General features: G+C 35.1%; 5 protein-coding genes across 5 annotated transcripts; all 5 read left to right on the top strand.

The window, feature by feature from the left end:
* The first annotated feature begins 221 nt into the window (after window positions 1–221).
* Window positions 222–2,465, top strand: LOC111703290 (cytochrome P450 2C8). The gene is made up of 2 exons (XM_023475186.1): window positions 222–564; window positions 733–2,465. Exons 1-2 carry the CDS (start codon window positions 508–510, stop codon window positions 2,140–2,142), a joined length of 1,467 nt encoding a protein of 488 aa, XP_023330954.1. The 5' UTR covers window positions 222–507; the 3' UTR covers window positions 2,143–2,465.
* Window positions 2,460–2,817, top strand: LOC111703294 (39S ribosomal protein L33, mitochondrial-like). Its single transcript, XM_023475190.1, has one exon. It carries the CDS (start codon window positions 2,485–2,487, stop codon window positions 2,788–2,790), a length of 306 nt encoding a protein of 101 aa, XP_023330958.1. The 5' UTR covers window positions 2,460–2,484; the 3' UTR covers window positions 2,791–2,817.
* Window positions 2,738–5,203, top strand: LOC111703291 (hemK methyltransferase family member 1). Its single transcript, XM_023475187.1, has 4 exons — window positions 2,738–3,193; window positions 3,607–3,689; window positions 4,463–4,526; window positions 4,811–5,203. Exons 1-4 carry the CDS (start codon window positions 2,763–2,765, stop codon window positions 5,172–5,174), a joined length of 942 nt encoding a protein of 313 aa, XP_023330955.1. The 5' UTR covers window positions 2,738–2,762; the 3' UTR covers window positions 5,175–5,203.
* Window positions 5,204–5,307: 104 nt separating this feature from the next.
* Window positions 5,308–9,959, top strand: LOC111703288 (alpha-mannosidase 2). The gene is made up of 5 exons (XM_023475183.1): window positions 5,308–5,405; window positions 5,839–6,103; window positions 6,251–8,523; window positions 8,715–9,071; window positions 9,135–9,959. Exons 1-5 carry the CDS (start codon window positions 5,357–5,359, stop codon window positions 9,437–9,439), a joined length of 3,249 nt encoding a protein of 1,082 aa, XP_023330951.1. The 5' UTR covers window positions 5,308–5,356; the 3' UTR covers window positions 9,440–9,959.
* Window positions 9,960–10,003: 44 nt separating this feature from the next.
* On the top strand, window positions 10,004–12,687 carry LOC111703293 (uncharacterized). Its single transcript, XM_023475189.1, has 4 exons — window positions 10,004–10,141; window positions 10,811–10,872; window positions 11,278–11,397; window positions 12,208–12,687. Exons 1-4 carry the CDS (start codon window positions 10,019–10,021, stop codon window positions 12,518–12,520), a joined length of 618 nt encoding a protein of 205 aa, XP_023330957.1. The 5' UTR covers window positions 10,004–10,018; the 3' UTR covers window positions 12,521–12,687.
* Window positions 12,688–19,659: the final 6,972 nt, after the last annotated feature.

The following is a 19,659-nucleotide window of genomic DNA, read 5'->3' as shown; positions in this document are numbered from 1 at the left end:
TCAGAAGCTCAGTAGGGGGGATGTTGCGTATGGACGATGTTACATTACCAGAAGGGGAGTATAGCCGATATATGCGTAGGTCGAAAAGATACACATGGAAGGACGACTTTTTATGGTGATTCATTGATAGCTTTCCTCATAAATAGTTTCAGAGCGCGTCCCCGTTCTCAGAGAATTGTTCGGCGGAACGAGTCTGACTCGTCTGACTGTCAGCAAATTTCTATTCTAAGAGAAATTACGTTGTGCCAAATCTGAAAGCGTGTCACTGTTGACCTCCACTGACAGTTAGAAATTAGAATTAGTCATAATCATTGCATCTGTTTGGAATCATATAAAGTTCTTTGTAAATTGGTGGTAGGAGAAATTTCTTAAGTGCCGTCTCGTTCAGATTAGTCAGTAATATACTTCTTTTTAGATATATATTTATCTTTAGTAGCTTTCGGAGTGTAGAGAAAGAGTGTATTTACAGGAATCGAACACGAAATTAACTCAATTATATTTCAGAAAATGATATGGCTGGTGGTGAGTTCACTATTGGTCATATTTATCATTTATTGCATAAAGGTAAATAACCTTTAACAAACAATATAAATTCACGTGCGAAGTTATTGCCCCCCTCCCTATAATTATCTCTCTTTCTCTCTTTTATGGTTTAATCATAAGATCCTTCTATTAAATGCTGATGGCTTTCTTCATAGTCTTCACTTCATTTATTCTATAAATTATTTACAGGCTTCTATCCGACCTCGTGACTTTCCTCCCGGACCTCCCTGCTTAGCGTTCCTGGGTTCCCTGCCTTACCTTGATGTGAGGAATCTTAGCAAGTCCTTCTCTAAGCTTCAGGAACGTCATGGAGATGTTTTTTCCGTCTTCATCGGCAGCACCCCTGTAGTTGTACTTAACGGATGGAAAACAATCAAGGAGGCGTTTGAACGTCCTGAGTTCTCCGGTAGACCTGGAAACTTTAGTGGAACCTTCTTTCAGAAAGGAAAGACGGGGATTACAACTACAGAAGGGAAGCACTGGAGCAGTCAGAGAAACTTTCTGATTGATTATCTTGAGAATATTTCTAGATCAGGCAGTCAAGGTTTCCAGGATATTATGATGGACGAGGTGACTGACCTCAAGTTGGATCTCACCAAGAAGCTCTCAGAACCTATCGCTGTCAGCTACAAGCTGAACGTGTGCATCATTAACATCCTTTGGAACCTATGCTGCGGAAGGAGGTTGCACGCTCAGCAACAAGAGTTTCAAACTGTTTATGAATGTGTGGATAAGATCACACAGTTCATGTCTCGAGCAGCAATATTCTCTTTCCTACCGATCCTGACTAAAATTCTACCGGAATCTATCACGAAAATTGAAAAAGGTCGTTACTACAGGAACAGGTTCCATGAAATTAGTGAGAAATGGATCCGGGAACACAGGCAGGAATATCGGGGAAACAGGACAGGAGACTTACAGGATCTATACCTGGAGAAGGTTAATAAGGGCGAGGATAACTTTACCGAGCAAGGTTTGGCGGCAATGATAAGAGAAATCTTTGTTATAGGCTCGGAGTCCGTGTCCGTGATGCTGAGATGGTCGCTGAGGATCTTGTCCTGTCATCCAGAGGTTCAAGAGAAGGTCCAGGAGGAGCTGGATCGGGTTTGTGGGCGTGGGGTCGACGTGACTTGGGATAAATCTGACCAGCTTCCCTACACGATGTCAATGGTGAAGGAAGTTCAACGGTTTGCAGATATCGCTCCGACAGGACTGATGCATAAGACTGTTTGTGACGCAACCTTGCAGGGATATCATCTTCCTGCCAACACCCTGATCATGGCCAACTTTACATCCTGCCACCAGAGTACCGAGTTCTGGAAACACCCAGAGAAGTTCTATCCTGAACACTTTCTAGAAAACGGAAAACTGATTGAGAACAAGGAAGGGTTTATGCCCTATGGTTTGGGAACAAGAATTTGTCCTGGGATGAAACTGGCGGATATGGAACTGTTCCTTATTCTCTCCAATATCCTCTCCTCTTACCAGCTAGTCATGGTTGAAGGAGACGACGGAGATCTGGGAACACAGTTCGAAGGTGGAACTGCAGTGCTCAGGAACCCTAAACCCTACAGGGTCGTCTTCGAGAATAGATCTTAATCTAAAATATTATTTAATGATCTTACTGATCAGGATCTCGTACTGTACCAGATCTGATAATTTACTTTCTTCTAATTTATGCTATCTGTTTTATACCCTATGTTTAAGTTATTATAATTTAAACTAATTAATACTAATGTAAATATGTCTGAAAATTTGTTTTATTCGGCCAAAAAGTTGTCCCAATCATTTTGCATTTCACGGCATGTTTATTTTCTCCAGTTAGTGGGCATTCATATTAATCAACACGTGATGAATAGATCTAAGAAAATATTAATTATTTAAAAGTTCTAGAATATACTCTTAATTAACTATTTTACAGATGATGAACTAAATGGAAAGATGTACACCTCACCTATACTAAATCTAGCTGCCACCTCTATATGCTACGCGAAGAAAGCTAAAGCAGATCGCATGGTAGTTATCTGCAAGTCTGTTGTATCCGGACATATTCGTATGAAAGCTCGACCCCGACTCTCCGAGAAACTGGAATTCATTGATATAGATCCTGTTGTGAGACAAGAGGTTCTGTATAAAGAGGAGAAGAAGGTTCGATCTATTCGAGATCATCAGATTGCTCTCATACCTAGACTAATCTACACTAATCAAATAGATTCAAAATGGGATTCTATCGCCAAGGACTCTTAATAGTTAACAATAAACTTCGTAGTTGTAGTCGTAGTATATTTACAATAAGTCAAACCGTGTCCATTTGTAACGCTCTCGAACGGACTCGAGATAAATTTGAAAAATCAAATATTCCGGAATCTGATGTTTCCAGCAAGTTCCTGTTAAGCCAGGTACTTGGAGAAACTAATCCTAAGGGATATTTGAACCACCAGGACAGATTGCTACAAAGTGGAGAACTTGTCGAACTAAACCGTTTGATCAGCTGCCGGTTAGCGAGAGTACCTGTTCAGTATATTGCTGGAACATGGGACTTTCGCCAGATCTGTCTCAAAGTTCGGCCTCCTGTCTTCATACCTAGGACGGAGACGGAGCAGTTGGTTGATATAGTTCTGGATAATCTTCCAAAGAAAGAGAATATCAGGTAAATATTTCTCCTCCCTCATGTTTAATTTGATCGTTTCTCTTATTTATCTTATCCTTTTTTGTTTAGCTGAATATGTAAATTCTAGTCCAAACAAATTCAACTTTTAGCTATTGATCTTTAAGTCTTTAAATAAATCTGGTTAAATAGTTTCATTTTCAAAAATAATAAATGTTGATATTTTTTATTTGACCGTTTATTAACCGGTCATATTAATTGCCACAAAAAAATTGAACCCGATCGGTTCATTCGTTTTGACGTCTATTAGAAACAAAGAGATATACGAGCAAAGTATTTTATAGATTAGATTGGTTGTTTCTCATAAATAATTTTTCTGAATAAATAATTGAATTTTTTTCAGCTCAATCATTTTCGCAGAATCCTTTCACATAATACTATGACCGACTGTTTAGGATCCTTGAAATAGGACCAGGTAGTGGAAACATCTGCTTATCATTGCTCAAGGAGAGAAACAATCTTACAGTCACTGCTCTAGGTTCGTATCTTTACACACTAATTCTTGTCTCGCTTTTCTACCGTCAGGTTCTGCATACTAGTGATCAAATTTTCAATATGCCAGCCTAACATTTTTTAATTATATAATTTATTTTATCAATCATTTGTTTGGTTCCTTAGTATTAAACCTAATGTGTTAAATTATTAAAGGTTCAGGAGAAGAATATATTATCATCTTCAAGTGCTTTTCTGGATATCTCATGCAGTGCATGTAAGCCCGTAAATTATTATAGGGCCAAAGAGTGAAAGTAATGTTAAATTACACACATTGTTTCACGCTCGAACGCAAACGTATTGCAACAGTAATGAAATAATATTTACACTTAAGTCGATATCCTCTAGACTAACAAAATCATATTGGTGGATTTTTTACAATTAGGTCGTTTTTAAGCTGAAAAATCAATCTCTAAATTCATCATACGCAAAATTATTGCCACCTCCCCCTTCCAACATCATTTTTTTTCTGGTGGGTTCTTGAGGTCTAAGTACAAATCTGTATTGACTAACGAGAGATTGGTAAACCCTCCTATTTTTTTGATTTTTAATCACGGTTAAGCAAATAACCAATGTAAAATAAAAGAAAAACATCAAGGATTCGGATCTACATCAATATTAAATGAATCATTACATCTGATTATTTTTCCTTATCCGTCATATTGTTGCTTTCCTATGGTTTGAACTAAGACAAAGACTTTAAGAACGGTTTAAGTTTGTTTAAGTCGTATTCAGTTCTTTAATTAGATTAATATTTAGAACGTTCGCGTTTAGCGGCCGAGCTGACCAGGGAAAATGCGGTAAATCTTGGACTTGATAGTAGGTGGAGAATTATTAACTTTTTTATTGTCATAATTTCTTTTTTGTCTTTAAGAAATATATTATAGAATATAAAGGGCTTCTTCTCGGGTTTTACTTCAGTTCTTGTTAAAAGTTAGTTTCTTGTTGGAGAAATAAGAATAAGAAGCCTGATAAGAGAACTTGACACCTTTGTTCACAATAATATTGACTCGTAAATTATATTCCTGTTTTTGTGAACGGTTTGTCGTTAAATTTTCTGGATTAAAAACTTGAACATGAACACAGAATAATTGTAAATGTGTTTAGATTGAACGTTGTTGAGATGAGAGTGGATGATGAAACAGTAATAGAGGAGAAATTCGACCTTGTTGTCTCCAACCCTCCCTATGTACTGAGGAAAGATATGAGGAACCTGGAGCCTGAGATCAGTTTATACGAAGACCTGAGAGCTCTGGATGGAGGAGCAGAAGGTTTAGATGTAATTCTTTCCATCCTTAAGGTTGCCGGACAGGTTCTGCCCATGGGTGGAGAAGTGTACCTGGAGATAGATCCCTGTCATTCGTCCTTACTCCCAGACCACCTAGATTCTTTACCTCATAAATTCATTCTGAAACAAGTTTACAAAGATTTCCTGGATAAAGACAGGTTTATACGTTTGACCAAACTCTGAGAATATTTCTGCAGATTATTTATTGCAGATAGAATGACAGATAGAAGCTTTTAGGTTCTCCAGCAAGGAGCTGAGTACGGAGAACTAGGAGCAATGTGAACCTGGATGGGTGGCCGGGAGCCACTTCAAACCTGACAAACATAGTTTAACTGTGATAATATTTAAAAATATCTATTATTAAAATGTCTGTGATTCCAAGAAAATTGTTGCTGTTAATACTTGTATCTTTAGGAAAGTTTCATACTTAAAAATAAAACAATTTTATTTTCTATATTAACATTTTGAAAAAAGATTTGTGTAATTGATGTTTCTTGAAAAGTTATTGCCGAGTTTTTCCGAATATTTATTGAAAGACTCGATAAAGAATTAACTCAAGTTTTTTTTATAGCTAATAAGATTAATTCTAATTTCACAATTATTTCTAGTTTTCAAACTTTAAAATAAAACAATTTTACTTTATACATTAGCATTTATTTAAAATGAAACTTTAAGATTTGTCCAAGTTATATTTCTGGAAATGCCATTGCCAAAATTTTACACTTTAGATATTGAAAGACTTAAATTGAAGTTTATTGATAGTTATTAAGATGATCTTAAACTTCACAGTGGTCTGTGATTGATTCTTATTTCACAAAGAATTGAATTTTTAAAGTTAAACTTCTAGTTTGTGTTTTGTTTATCCTGATGTACGGAGCACAGCTTCAGAGAGGGGATGAAATTATTCCGAATACTGAAACCTCGACCCAATCTCCACAGAAGCAGGAGACTTGTCCTAGCTTACGGAGCTACCCCGCGGATATAGAAACCAGTAATGTTTTCCCAACCCTGGATCTAACTCCGTCCTGGATGTCGAGAAGAGAGTTCTGGGGAAACGAATATGAGGATCGGTATGTTCGGAGAAAATCTATGTGGGCTCACCTGCCCTTAAGGTAATGATTTTTTTATTGTTTTTTTAAAAATCTATTTCAATCCGCCCTTTTGAAGTTCATTTTTTACATTAATTTAGGATAGACGTTCTCAAAAAAATGTCAATTTTCAATCTTTAATCATTCTTAACTTTTTTGTAATATTTCCAGGGTCATAGTTATGCCGCACTCCCATAATGATCCTGGTTGGTTAAAGACAGTTGAAGGATACTTTGCTCTCTCCACTAAATCAATCCTGACAAATATCGTCAACAAGCTGACTGAGCACAAGAACATGACCTTTATCTGGTCCGAGGCTAGCTACATGTTTATGTGGTGGGAAGGGGCTGATACAGAGGCCAGGAACAAACTCCGTGTCCTTCTGGACTCTGGCAGGTTGGAGATTACTACCGGAGGTTGGGTGATGACAGACGAGGCTAATGTTGATTTCTTCTCCATGGTTGATCAGTTGGTTGAAGGTCATGAGTTCATGAGAAGAGAGCTAGGAGTAGTTCCTAGTTCCAGCTGGTCAGTAGATAGCTTCGGACACGGTGGAGCTTTCCCTCACCTCCTTGCTAAATCTGAGATAAATAACATGGTGATAATGAGAATACACTATGCGTGGAAGGAATGGTTGGCTCGTCATCAGAACGGAGATTTCTTGTGGAAACAATCCTGGGAGAAGGACGGAAACTCGGCTCCTCTTTGTCACAACTTCCCCTATGATATCTACAGTATTAAACATAGTTGCGGGCCCAATCCCCAGACCTGCCTCGGGTTCGATTTCCGGCATCTTGACGGAGAGTACAACGAGTTCACAGCTCACTACTCACCCATCAACCAGGGAAACCTGAAGGAGAGGGCTGAACTCTTGTTAGAACAGTACGGTAGAACAGGAAGCCTGCTTCCACATAATGTGGTTCTAGTTCCTCTTGGAGATGATTTTAGGTACAGTAACGAGCTTGAGTTTGATCAGCAGTATTCTAATTATATCAAGATTATGGAACACATTAACTCCGGTAAATACAACGCACACATATCATTTGGAACATTAAAAGACTACTTTTCTGAGGTTCGGAGCAGGATGAACGAGTTTCCAACTCTGACCGGAGACTTTCATGTTTACTCAGATATTTTTTCTGAAGGTCGACCTGCCTATTGGTCCGGGTATTACTTTACTAGACCATACACTAAGCTTTTGAGTAGACAGGTGTCATCCAAACTAAGAGGAGTTGAAATTCTCTACAGCATTGCAATGGGTATGGCAAGACGGAGTGATTTTGATCTCCCTTTGAGCGCCCTTGTATCCATGTATAAGAACCTTGTCTCGGCTCGAAGATCTCTTGCCTTATTTCAGCACCATGACGCTATCACCGGAACTAGTAAAGGTTTTGTTATGGACGATTACGAGCAGAAGTTGGATAATGCACTGGAAGTCGTGAACGGGATGGAGGTTGTTCTAGTTCATTATCTAATACAGGAGAGACAGCAGGAGATAATTCTGAACCGTCCTCTTCTTCATACTAACCGGAGAAATAAGGGAGAAAATTGGCAAGAGGAAACCGTTCTACATATTTCTTCCGCTAAGGAGCATAAGATTGTTCTCTTCAACTCCTTAGCTCACCCAGTGTATAGAGCCGGACATCTACAAACTAACAATGCAAATCTTTGTGTCTATAATGAGGAGCAGGATCTTGTAGACTCGCAGATATCTCCAGTTTTTAACATCACGGGGAAACCAAGCTTATCCTTCCAATCCTTTAATGTTTGGTTTGGTGTTGAGCTTGAGGCTCTGTCTATAGCTGTGTATACTGTGAAAGAATGTACAGAGGCTAGGAAACCTACCAAGGTTTATTGCAAAAAATGCAGAAATTCTGAAAAATATGGATCATTTCACCTGAAATCTATCCCAGACGGCGCTATTCAACTAGAAAATCAAATCTACAAGCTTCTCTTCGATCCAGAATCTAGACTTCTGAATAATGTAACCAATAAGGTGAACGGAGTAAGTAAACAGATAAATCTTGATTTCTCATCCTACACTTCACAATTCTATAGAAGTGGAGCTTACTTGTTTGCTGTTGAAATGATAAACGGGGTTCCAACAGAAACCAAGCTTTTTTCTCTCAACAATATAGTCGAGACAATCATAGTTTCCGGACCCATTTTCTCAGAGCTTAAAGTTCTTTGGCAGGTTACCGGAGTTGGAGGCATTGCAACCTTTCTACATACTGTCCGGCTTTACCATGATACTGGTCCACTTAGTGAAGCTATTCATATTGAAAACCAGTTTGATTTCGGACCCTCGCCAAACTTTAGAGATACGGAGTTCTTCATGAGGTTTGAGACCGACGTAAAGAATGGAGAAGAGAATCTGATATTTACAGACCAGGCCGGGTTAGGGATGGTTAGACGAGTTAACGCTGAGCAGGCGGGATTAGAAGGTAATTTCTGATCAATGTCAAGCAGCTTATCATGATTAATATTTAAGTTTTGTAGTTAAATGAAACTTTTAACCCATTTTTTGCACTCGGCGCTTTTCAACCTATAAATTTTAAATAAGGAATATAGTTTTCAAGAAAACATAAAGATCTCTGAAGATTAATATTAATGATGTAATTTTGTCCTATTGCAGGTAACTACTTTCCTGTTACTGAGTCCGTGTATATTGAGGATGATGAGAGTAGACTAACTCTACTCATTGATCATGCTAGCGGAGTTTCCTCCCGGGGAGAGGGTTTGCTCGAGATAATGGTGGATAAACGAACCATGAATGATGATGCCCGTGGTATGGGTGAAGGAGTACTGGACAGTAGGAGAACTCTTCATAGATACACTCTACTCATGGAACCTATTTCTCCGAAGAGTGAAAAGAACTCGGAAACTATCCCGTTTTTATCTCCTCTAGCTCTGCGGCTCAGCCGATATCTAGAACACCCCCTCACATCTTTTATTGGAATAGAAAAGAACCAAAAGCTTGTGAATAAACGTGGTAAGATTTAAAAAAATTGAATACCCTTCTTTTTATTCTGTTAAACTTTTATCTGTTGTTTAGGACTTATAAACTCTGCTCTCCCATGTGACTATGATCTGGTGAACTTAAGGACCTGGAGTCCTAAAGATGCTTCCAACCCGTCTCACGCTCTCCTTATACTAAGACGCTTAGCTCCAGACTGTTCCTGGAGCTCTTTAACTGTATCAGATTGTTTAGATCCAACCTCTGTTCCTGACATCAAGTTTTCCAATGTTTCCGCTTTCTTCCAGCCGACCTCGTTGACCGGAAACCATCGAGTTTCCCAACCTTACATATTCAAACTATCTCCCATGGAGATATCTTCTTATAATGTTACATTTACATAACATTATATTTTCTTAGTAGACTTCACTTTTTCTTATTAATGAAGTGTTTAAATTTTCCACTCATCAGCTGTTTGTTCATATTGAACACTAACTCTTTTCAATAACCCTTTTGCCTTACTACATCTTTTTATCCGCACTTTTTCCTTATAGAATTCAAATATTAATATTGATAAGAAACTGTTATTAGATTATTATATGTCACAAATGCTCCTATGCTCAATGCTTATCAATTTAAACTTCAATATTTTGTAACATTTTCCTTTAGTCTGATCTAGAAATAATGAAATATTTGATATTATAGAGGAGTGGAATCTAGAATACACAATAATATAGAAAATTTTATAGAAAGATTAAATCTAACCCCATTCAAATATTATTGCTTTTTCCTACATTCTTGGAATTTGTCTTATATGTAAATTGAACTATTTACTTGAGTATTTTCATATCAACAGTATTCTTTAATGATCTATTTTAAACCTGTAGAGCTCACTAAATTTGATAAATAAAATTGCACTAATTATATAATCTTTATCATTGTTTGTTGCTTCATGTGTATTTAAGATCTAGATAAAACTAAAGATGGACGAAGGAGTGGATAAACTTGTAAACCAGTTGGACGGAATGAATGAGAAGAAGAGAAAAATGGAACGAAATATTCAAAACCTTAAACAAGAGAAGATGGATCTTCAGAGAATAGTTCAGGCAGTTTTCCAGTCTTGATATATCACAGAGTTTAATGAAAGGACTAGATAAAGGTAGTTGTAATGTACCGGATGTCCAACCTAATATTGAATGAGTCGTAGCTTTACAATTACTTGTATTTTGAGACGGAAAAGAAAATCTTTTTTCTTTTCTTTTTTTTAATTTTAGCGAGGCTAGTCGGTAAGTGGTCAACATTTTGTAGTTTTTTAAAAAGAATATTTCAAGTTTTGCATCAAAATTAGCTTTTTAAGATGTAGTTTAAATCTTTTTCTTAAAAATACACGAACTAATAATAGGCTTAATTTCTGGAATAGGTTCGACAGGTCTTTATAGCTTATGAACCATGAATTTAAGGATTTTACGGTTTTCTAAAATTTACTGCCAGACTGCAAATAAAGATTTCGAGTTGTTCTTGTACGGGATAGCTAGACTAGCTGAATTGATAGGGTTTTACCTGATGAGAATTTATGTAATTAGGGAGTTAATTTAATGTATTTGAGAGGTAGCTGAACTAGTTGAACTACTTACCGCCGGTTCAAATTCATATGAATCTTGTACTTTAATTTTATTTAAGATTTTAATCATGAGTATGTAGTTCTGCAACCCAGCTGAAAATAAATAAAGTCGGGGTCCGAAATGTTTTGACTTGGAAAATGTAAACTTGTATAGGAACGGAGTCGGATTAGAACTGAGGTCCAGGAGGATTTAGATCAACAGATCCGAGCTCTCAGGAATTAATTTAATATCTTCAATTATCAATAAATATGGAAATATTGGATAACGGAAAAATTATCATCCAATAGATTTTTTAATTTTACTTAAAGAAAAAAATGATTAAACTTATTATATAAAGTTAAAATTAATTTTCCTTGTCTAATCCCATGAAAAAAGCATATTTAAGGTTTCGAAATGACCCGCCAAAAGCTAAAATTATCAAGTTTTATACCAATACCTAAAATATAATATATGCCCAAAAAATTCAGTCTTAAAAAATGAATTTTTTGAGAAGACCAACTCATATTCGAGAGAAAAAAATAAAATCAAGGTTTTCCGCTCCTTAAAGCGAAACAACATGAATTAGAGGAATTAGAGTAATACCCAAAAGTAAGTCGGTTAAAAGACACGTGTTAAATTAGCGCGAGGAACGGACGGGTTGAATCTCTTCAGGCGATATTTAACTCCGCCAAGGAGAAAGGAGAGGAGGTTCAGGAGCTAGCTAGAGAACATGTTAAATGTATTCAGCTTCTAGAGAATAGGTAAATAAACAGGTTTATCAGAAACGATTACATAATGTGTTAAGTCCGTTTTTTTTCATCTAGGGTATCTTGTAGGCCAAAACTTGTTTATTTCTGTGCTTAATCATATAGTAAACCATTAAATTAATTGAATGCCGAAACCAAAATTCCAAGCTTTAAATCGTCATATTTTTAGAATTTTGGGTCGTCGTCTTTACAGTCTCATCCTTTCTGGGTAACCCTGTACGTTACAATGTTGGCCTCCATTACCAGAAGCCTTTCTCTATCGTGACGTTACACAGTGTGGTTCAGTTTCTCCAGAATAAATCAAAAGATATTAAAATGTCTAATTTCTAGCCTGTCTTTTATTTTTCAAGGGGGCTTAGCAGCCATCACTCGTTGGGTTTTTAAAATCAAAGATTTCACTGATCAAGGGGACCTCCCCCCACCCCCCTTCCTGTGAACATTCTTAACAATCAATTAGTTGTATAAGTGCTAACCTACTTGGTACTTACTTGATACTTGAGAAGTAATTCTCCATCTTCCAAATAGGAATGTTGAGAATATCTTAACATGAGAAACGACTTGCAGATCGTCTTGATCTTCATTAAAGAATACATAAATTTTCTTAATCTAAACGGTTTTTCTAAGGGAAAAAAAATATGCAGACCACAATTTGGAAACGCCAGGCGTAGGGGTACTTTTGACAAATGAATGACGCAAATTATATCAAAGATGATCTTCAAGTTGTCTTTCAACTGTCAAGTTTCGTTAGACACCCTGTACTTAGTTTAATGGCTTTTTTTGAATAAGAGAACTTATATTTTCCAGGAGGGTTGATATTCTGCAAGAATACGAGGAAAGGACGGATAAGTTTCTGAAGCATGTTGAGTTCTCACCTTTAAACCATCCTCGGCCTGACATAAAGGGAGATCTTGACAAGATCGAGATCAAGATATCCAACCTTAGAGCTGAGAAACAGAAGAACCAGGAAACAGCGTTTAGCGTAAACGCTCCTGAGTCTGAAACAGGTATTGATGATAGATGCCAAGAAGAGAGAAGATCACAGAAGAACCTAGAGGAACATATCTCTACTCCAGCAGGACCGGACATACAAGAAAAGCAAGCGATGTTGCAGAATTGAATAATGAAAATGTATATGAATCATTCCCCCCAGTCACGAATTTGATAGTGGAGGTTATTTTGTAAACGAGACTGAATGAGTCACCAGCAATTATAAATCTATATTTCAGATCAATCCTTTTAATAATTTAAAAATCCTCTTTAATGAAATACACGAAAATAATTGATTATTCATTGTTTATCTGGATAAAAGATTGATTACTGACACCTGGATCTATCTAGTAAGAGTGGAACTGCAAATATACTATAACAGTGTAAGGAAACCTATCATATCTATATAAACATAGGATACTTTAACCCCCTGACTGTTGAAACACGAGAACTTATTTATATAGATTAATCAACTATATACAGCATTTGATATATCATCGTATTAAACTATCAATATCATTGAGGGGGGAAAGGATGGGAGTTTATCAATCAAAATAATATTTAGTACAATATGTTTGATTGGAATAAATTATTTATATTTCAAATAATCCGTTTCCTTCTAAAAGAAGAAATTAATCATATTTAAACCTTAACAGCAGTTAAAAATATGGAAACATTTAAGAAATAAAACATTCCATGATAATTGTCATCGATATATGAATAAGATTGAGAAAATTCAATCATTAATTAATAAAATTTGTTATTCAAGAATTCAACATATTGGAAAACTTGCTTTGTTGGTTCCAACGAGGTTATAGCAGGGGGAGGAAACGTCATGTGTGGGTGTCTGTACCAAAAGAGCGTGTGTAAAGTGTACCGAACCAAAGATGTGTACTGTAGGTTTATACAGTACGTAAGAATCTCGGTATTTGTACAGTCTAGGAGAGTACATTTGTTTATTGTTAATTGTTTACTTAAAAATAAGTTTAATATGCATGTATTATATTAATTACATATTAAAGTCAGCACCATAAAGCCAAATTTTCATGCAAAGAATATAATTTGATTAAAGTTTACAATAAACTACTCGTTATTCAAGTTTAATTATAATTGACGACAAAGTTCTGCAATTTCCTTGACTGTAGTCATGTTGTGTGTCTGGACCAAAAGAGTGTGTGTAAGGTTTACCGAACTTGTCTGCAAAGCAGTGCGACTGGTTTTCTCATGCCAGACCAGTGCCATTTCCTTTCCCTTTATTCCTATTCCCTGGGTTATAGTATTGTTGACGGAAAACAGTAACACGCTAGACAAATCTCATTATTTATTGTTTACGATTAAAAAAGGACCTGAACCTAAAAAACGTAGAACCGAAATGCCAAGGAGTATTTACGACCTGGAATTTCAATTTCAATTTTTATTAATCTTCATTTTTTTCTGGATTTCTATTTCAGTCTGATCCCCCCTCCATCCTACAAAGCTAGGATAAGTTTAAATACTGAAAGGACTTTTTTCTTCAAATTTATAGCTATAGGATTCCTTTTTTAAGTCTAAAATAAAAATATTGGCTTTCCAAGGGCTTATACAGAGAAAAATCTAGAGGAGGAGGAGTGGGGGCATTTATATAAGGTGCAATTTATTTCCCCCCCCCCTTTCCTATAGAAGCTCAAAGGGGAGGGGCGCCAAAATAAATTGCCCCTCGAGTCTACCGTTTATACTGGTTTATACATAACATTTTGTTTATATATTAGACACTTTAGACACTTAATAAAGGCACACACACATATATATATATATAGTTTAATTACCCTGGAAAACCATCATTATATTTTTTCCATGGGCATTGTTGTTTCTTATTAGAGATAGTAAAAGATGTTTTTGAAAATGAATAACTCAGCCCCCGTGAGGCATTGTCCCCCCCCCTGTAAATACGTATATATGCATGTATTGTAAAATATCTATATATTATATCAATTTTATCCTGCGATTTATCAGTTTTACAATTAAGAAATAAGTGACACAGATTTCAATTTAATGTTTAATTTTGACAAATGTTTTGGTCTGAAGTAATTTACTGACGACTGTATCTTTCTCTGCAATAGTTTATATTTACGTTAAAATAAAAATAATTTTACAAAGGCAACTTGATTTGGTTCAGTCCTTTAAATGAAAACCGGAGACAAGAGGGAGGGAAGGATAGAGGTAATAAAATAAAACTAAAGGAAAGCTCGAAAGGAACATTGGTCTTTTCATGTGTGCCAATGCAATGGAGCACAGGCCATTGTCGGATTGGTTTTCCCGTTTTAACGGGAAACCCCTACATGGGTCCGGTGCTCCACGAACACCGGACCCATGCTTCGGGGACCAATTTTCCTTTGTTGCTTATTTCCATTTGAAGAAAAACCCGGAAAAACCCGTTGTAATGTTTATGTTAATTTCATAGACCTAGTTTGTTTATTTTGTGGATAGATTTAAAAACCCAGTTGGGTTTTCATTTTCTTAATTGTGAAGATAAATTGTTCTAATTTTGTTCCTGGGATTTCTGTTGGTAGGTAATAAACTTCTTTGTTTATTGTTGAATGGTTTATCACGTTTTTCACAAATTTATGTCTCAAACTGATGCTGTCAAAAACTGTAACTCCTGAAAACTTCTTTTTCTCTTTTATTTCTTTGTTGTTTGGTGTTTTTGCAAGTTTTTTAATGAAGTGTATAGGAAAACCTTTTTCTTTTAGAATAGCAGTAACTATTTCATTTTGTCGACTTAGTTCTTCTTGAGATGTTGTATGTGTCTTGTTTGTTTTGAAATAACACAATCCGGCCATTTTCTTGTATTTTGGGCTTATATTAGAGTTAAAAGGAATGATATCATATTTAGAGTTGGATTTTCTTAGAACTGTTGTTACTGGTTTTGGAGTTGTAGGATTGTTGAAAATCTTAATATTTAAAAACTTCCCATATATAATCTTAGTTTCGACGTTGAATTGTATAGCATCTGGATAACCTGTTGTTATAATTTTAACAATTTTTAACATTGTTTCTGTGTTTCCTGTGATGTGTAATGATACATCGTCACGAAATCTCAAATATCTGTTTACATTTTTATGTAGTTTGTGTTCTTGTAGTTTTTTCAATATCTTTAATTCGAAAATTCTAAGGATTATTTCGCTGCCTCTCGCAGCAGAGTTGTCTCCCATCGAAAATCCGTTTAGTGTTTTATAAATTCCCTTTGGTTCTTTAAAGTAGGAATGGTTCATTGATACTGACATTAAGTTTATAATATATTCTATTGATTCATTTGAAAGTTTAGCTAATTGGCAGCTATGTTTTAAACATTTTTCCAATAACTCTTTGTTGCAATTTGAATATAAGTCCCCAAAATCACCTTCTAGTTCTAATGATTCGCCCCAGTTACCTGTGTGTGTTTTTTTAATTCTTTCTATTGCTTCATCAATTCCTGTTACTGAGGGTGATAGTCGTCCATACAGTCTCCAGAACTCGTTTTCTATAAAATATAGTAAGTGACTGTATATTTTGTCTAATGCTTTTTGAACCATTTTTAAGGGATCGTGCATTGAGCTTTTAATGCCTCTGCAATTTAGGTTTTTCACGTTTTCTTTCGATATTACTTTTAATTTCAGTATTTTAGGCATTAATCTTAAAGTGCCAATTTCAGATTTTTTATCCGTCCATTTAAAATCCGTGCATGATATTATATTTGCTAACTCATCTGGGATGTTTTCGGAGGCTTGTTGTAGATATTGCGTTATGTTTCTCAAGTACCAGTCTTCAGTTATTTGAGCTTTACCAAAATGCTGTTTAATATTTATTTTATCATATTGTTCTAAAAGATCAGTTTTATCCATACAGACATAGCCCACATTTTTGTCTGCTGCCACCAAAATTTGGTCAGAATTTGGTTTAACTAACTCTTCAATTTCCTTTTTTGTCGAAAGATTACCGTAGTTTTTGTTTCTTAACTGCATTTTAAAAAGGATTCTTTCTTTTTTATAATTTTTTAGAATTGAGGTTAACAGCAAACTAATCTCTGGGTTATTTTTCACACAACTGGTTTTTTGAAGTAGTCTGAACCTGACAAAAATATTCTTGGTCTTAATATATTGGGATTCTTTCCACACCAGCTGATTTACAATCTTAGTTATCTCTTGTTCAAATAATTCCAATTCGTGTTTAATATTGACTTTACAGTAGGGTGTAAATTTTTTACCCAACTTAATATATTCGGCCAGTTCTGTTTTCATAGTATCACTCGAAAGATTGAAAAAATTACCGCTTTTCAAGTTTTTAATAATATTTTCCATTTCTTTTGTAGCCAGCTCGCTCATTATACATTTAATATTGCCCCATATTTGATATTCAATTTTCTTTGTAATCTTGTCAATATTTTGACTAAATCTGTTATTTAGTTTATAGTTTTCAGAGTTTGCATTTTAATATTCAAGTTACTCAATTCATTTGCTATGTTTGTTTTAAAAGTTTTCCAGTTTGTGTGAAAATCAGTTCCAGATGATATGGTAAAAGTTTTATTTCCAACCAATAGTTCTTTAACATAAAGCTTTATAGAATTACAAACTGAAATCAGTTTTTGTCCCAGATTTCTTACCACTGTCTCGGTGCTGTTGTATATATGCTGAAATGTTGCCATTATAGCCCATAAAATGGTGTAAATTGGGTTCATGTTTCTGAAAAAATAAGTTTTGCAAATAATGAAATGAAAATAATTTTTATTTAACAAATTAATTTATTTTAACAATTTGTGAATAAGTACTCGAAATTAAATTGCATTTCGGGACTATAAGTTAAAAAGGGTTTTGGTTTAAATTTTTAAAATTTTTAAATTTGACAAAAGAAAAGAAACAATATGAAGATAGAAAGAATCAGTCTGTAAACACCAGATCTATATGAACAAGTTATAAACAATAGATTTCAAATAATAAATTGACCAAAATCATTTGACGAACAATTTTAGAAAATATACATATATATAAGAAGTAGTTTCAAAAACAATGTTACTTCACCTTTTGTTTTTTAGATTTTTAGATTTTTAAGTTTTTTTGTTGTTTTTCCTTTTTTTGTTTACTAAAAAATCCATAACCATACTAATATATAAAAAACCAATAAAAAACAGATTTCAGTTAAACTTTACATTTTTAGATTTTTATATTTTAATTTTTCCTTGTTTTTTCCTTTTTATGTTTTTAAAGAACACTCGTACCCATACTTATAATAATTAGCAATTATTTTATCAAAATGACAAACAATAAAGATAAACATAGATAAACTCCCAATTAATTTTAATGGGTTACACAAAACGTGTATTTTTACAGTTTACATGATCCGAACTGAGCTTTCCTAATCTCTTTCCTCCTTTTCATCACTATCGCTCCTGTTGGTTAGTTTATTAGTTTCACAACTGTTCCAGTTCTTTGAGCTTATAGTTTCAGTTGAACTGGATGAACTCGTTCTTCTTATCCCGAAGTCTGTAATCTTTCGCTGTGATGAATCTAGAAGTTTCTTCTTTGCTGATGAATGTTCTACCATCTTCTTCTTCCCCCTTCTTCCTTTCCTAATTGCTGGTTTGAAACGGTCTGCAAATTTCTCTCTTTCCTCGGAGATTGAGTCTTCGGACTCTAGATATTCTCTTGATTTTTTAACCAAGTCGAATTTATTGCAATTTCCTGGCAAATAGATTGCCCAATCTGAGTTTGATTTGAACTTAGAAGTATACTTTTCTCTTACGTTATAGTCTCCCCAGAAAACGTAGTATTCCTCCGTCATAATTCTTTTTTCTATTGATTAAAATGATTCATTCTTCATAAATTTTCTGATTTTTCCCACAAATCGTATTAGACCCATTGACGTGGTCTAATTTGATGTGGGACACCCTGTATACTTAACTCAGGGTATACACACTACACAGATACATGAATTTTTTTTAAAGGCAAAACATTCTGTCTCAAGGAAGTTATCTTTTTTAACGATATTAAAAGGACTGTTATCTTAATTCAAGTGATCCTCTATACAAAGATAACAATGTCCGATTTACAATAGTTACATAGAAACCTTTATCTGATAAAAAAAGGACAAATTATTTTGACGCAGCTGACCCCAAGGGATTTCTGACTGGAAGTTTTATCTTAAATAGATTAGGTTAGGTGGAGTCGGATGGGGGTTAGACGAGGTTACAAGTGCGATCTCATATAAATTCGTAAAAAACCCACTGGGAGTAAAAACTACTTGATAATTAGTTCCAATAACCTTTAGGTCGGTTTACTCTAGGTTAGTTTCTATAGCATCAGCATCAGTTAGTAATATTTCTCGTTAAGTAGAGTATGATCAATAATTCTACCCCTGGTGCCAAGTTTTGCAGTGAAGCAAAATGATATCTAACAAAAGATGTAACGTTCAAAGAAAGGAATCCATTTCTTTTCGTCACATGAAGAACATTTTATTCACAAAGATAAAGATACTTCTCTGCCTTTGTTCCAGAGCTTGGACTTTAAACATCTATTTTTGATAACTGTTCTAATATATATGCTTAAAATCTATTATTCTTATTAGCTTTAAAAGGTTGTTTTATTACTGTACTAGCTCATGGGAACCCAGTGCTGCCCAGGTTACTCATAGTTACTCGCACCGTTTACCCGCACTTAAACTTAGAATCTTAAAACCAAGCTAAGAACATTCCCGTGGGTCTCCGAGTTCCCAAATCAAAATTTGAGGCAAATCGGTTCAGGGGTTCCTGATTTATGATCGGACGAACTTACAAACAGAGATTACAACTTTACATATATAACTGTTGGATGATATATTAAATACAATGATGAAGATACCAGAAACTAGAATAATTTAGTTTTTCTTTGAATGGGTAGATCATGAAGAAAAATCCTTTGATAATTGTAAATCAGAGAGATAAACGATTATATCGACACAACACAGCAATTGCGAAATATAAAAAAAAATACAATAAAGCTTGAACTCTACTTACAAATTTATTCTGTAACTTGAGAGAAAAATATGTTATATAAAACCTATAGGAATAGTCGTTTAATCACAACAGACAGCTATGAGAAGTTGCGGATCAATTTTTAAGACTGGGGCAACTTTGAAGTACCTCAACGCCTTGGGTTTTTTGGCGTTAGGTATTTTCGTAAGGGCGACTTCCCAAGAGTTAGGTTAGGTCCTCTGTGGCACCGCATGCTGCAATGGGGGGGGGGGCGATACGGCTAGGACATACTTGTAAAAATACTCAAG

This window comes from Eurytemora carolleeae, unplaced genomic scaffold (assembly GCF_000591075.1).
Source record: "Eurytemora carolleeae unplaced genomic scaffold, Eaff_2.0 scaffold534, whole genome shotgun sequence".
NCBI classification, from domain to species: domain Eukaryota; kingdom Metazoa; phylum Arthropoda; class Copepoda; order Calanoida; family Temoridae; genus Eurytemora; species Eurytemora carolleeae.
This window is presented reverse-complemented; position numbering and strand designations above follow the sequence as displayed.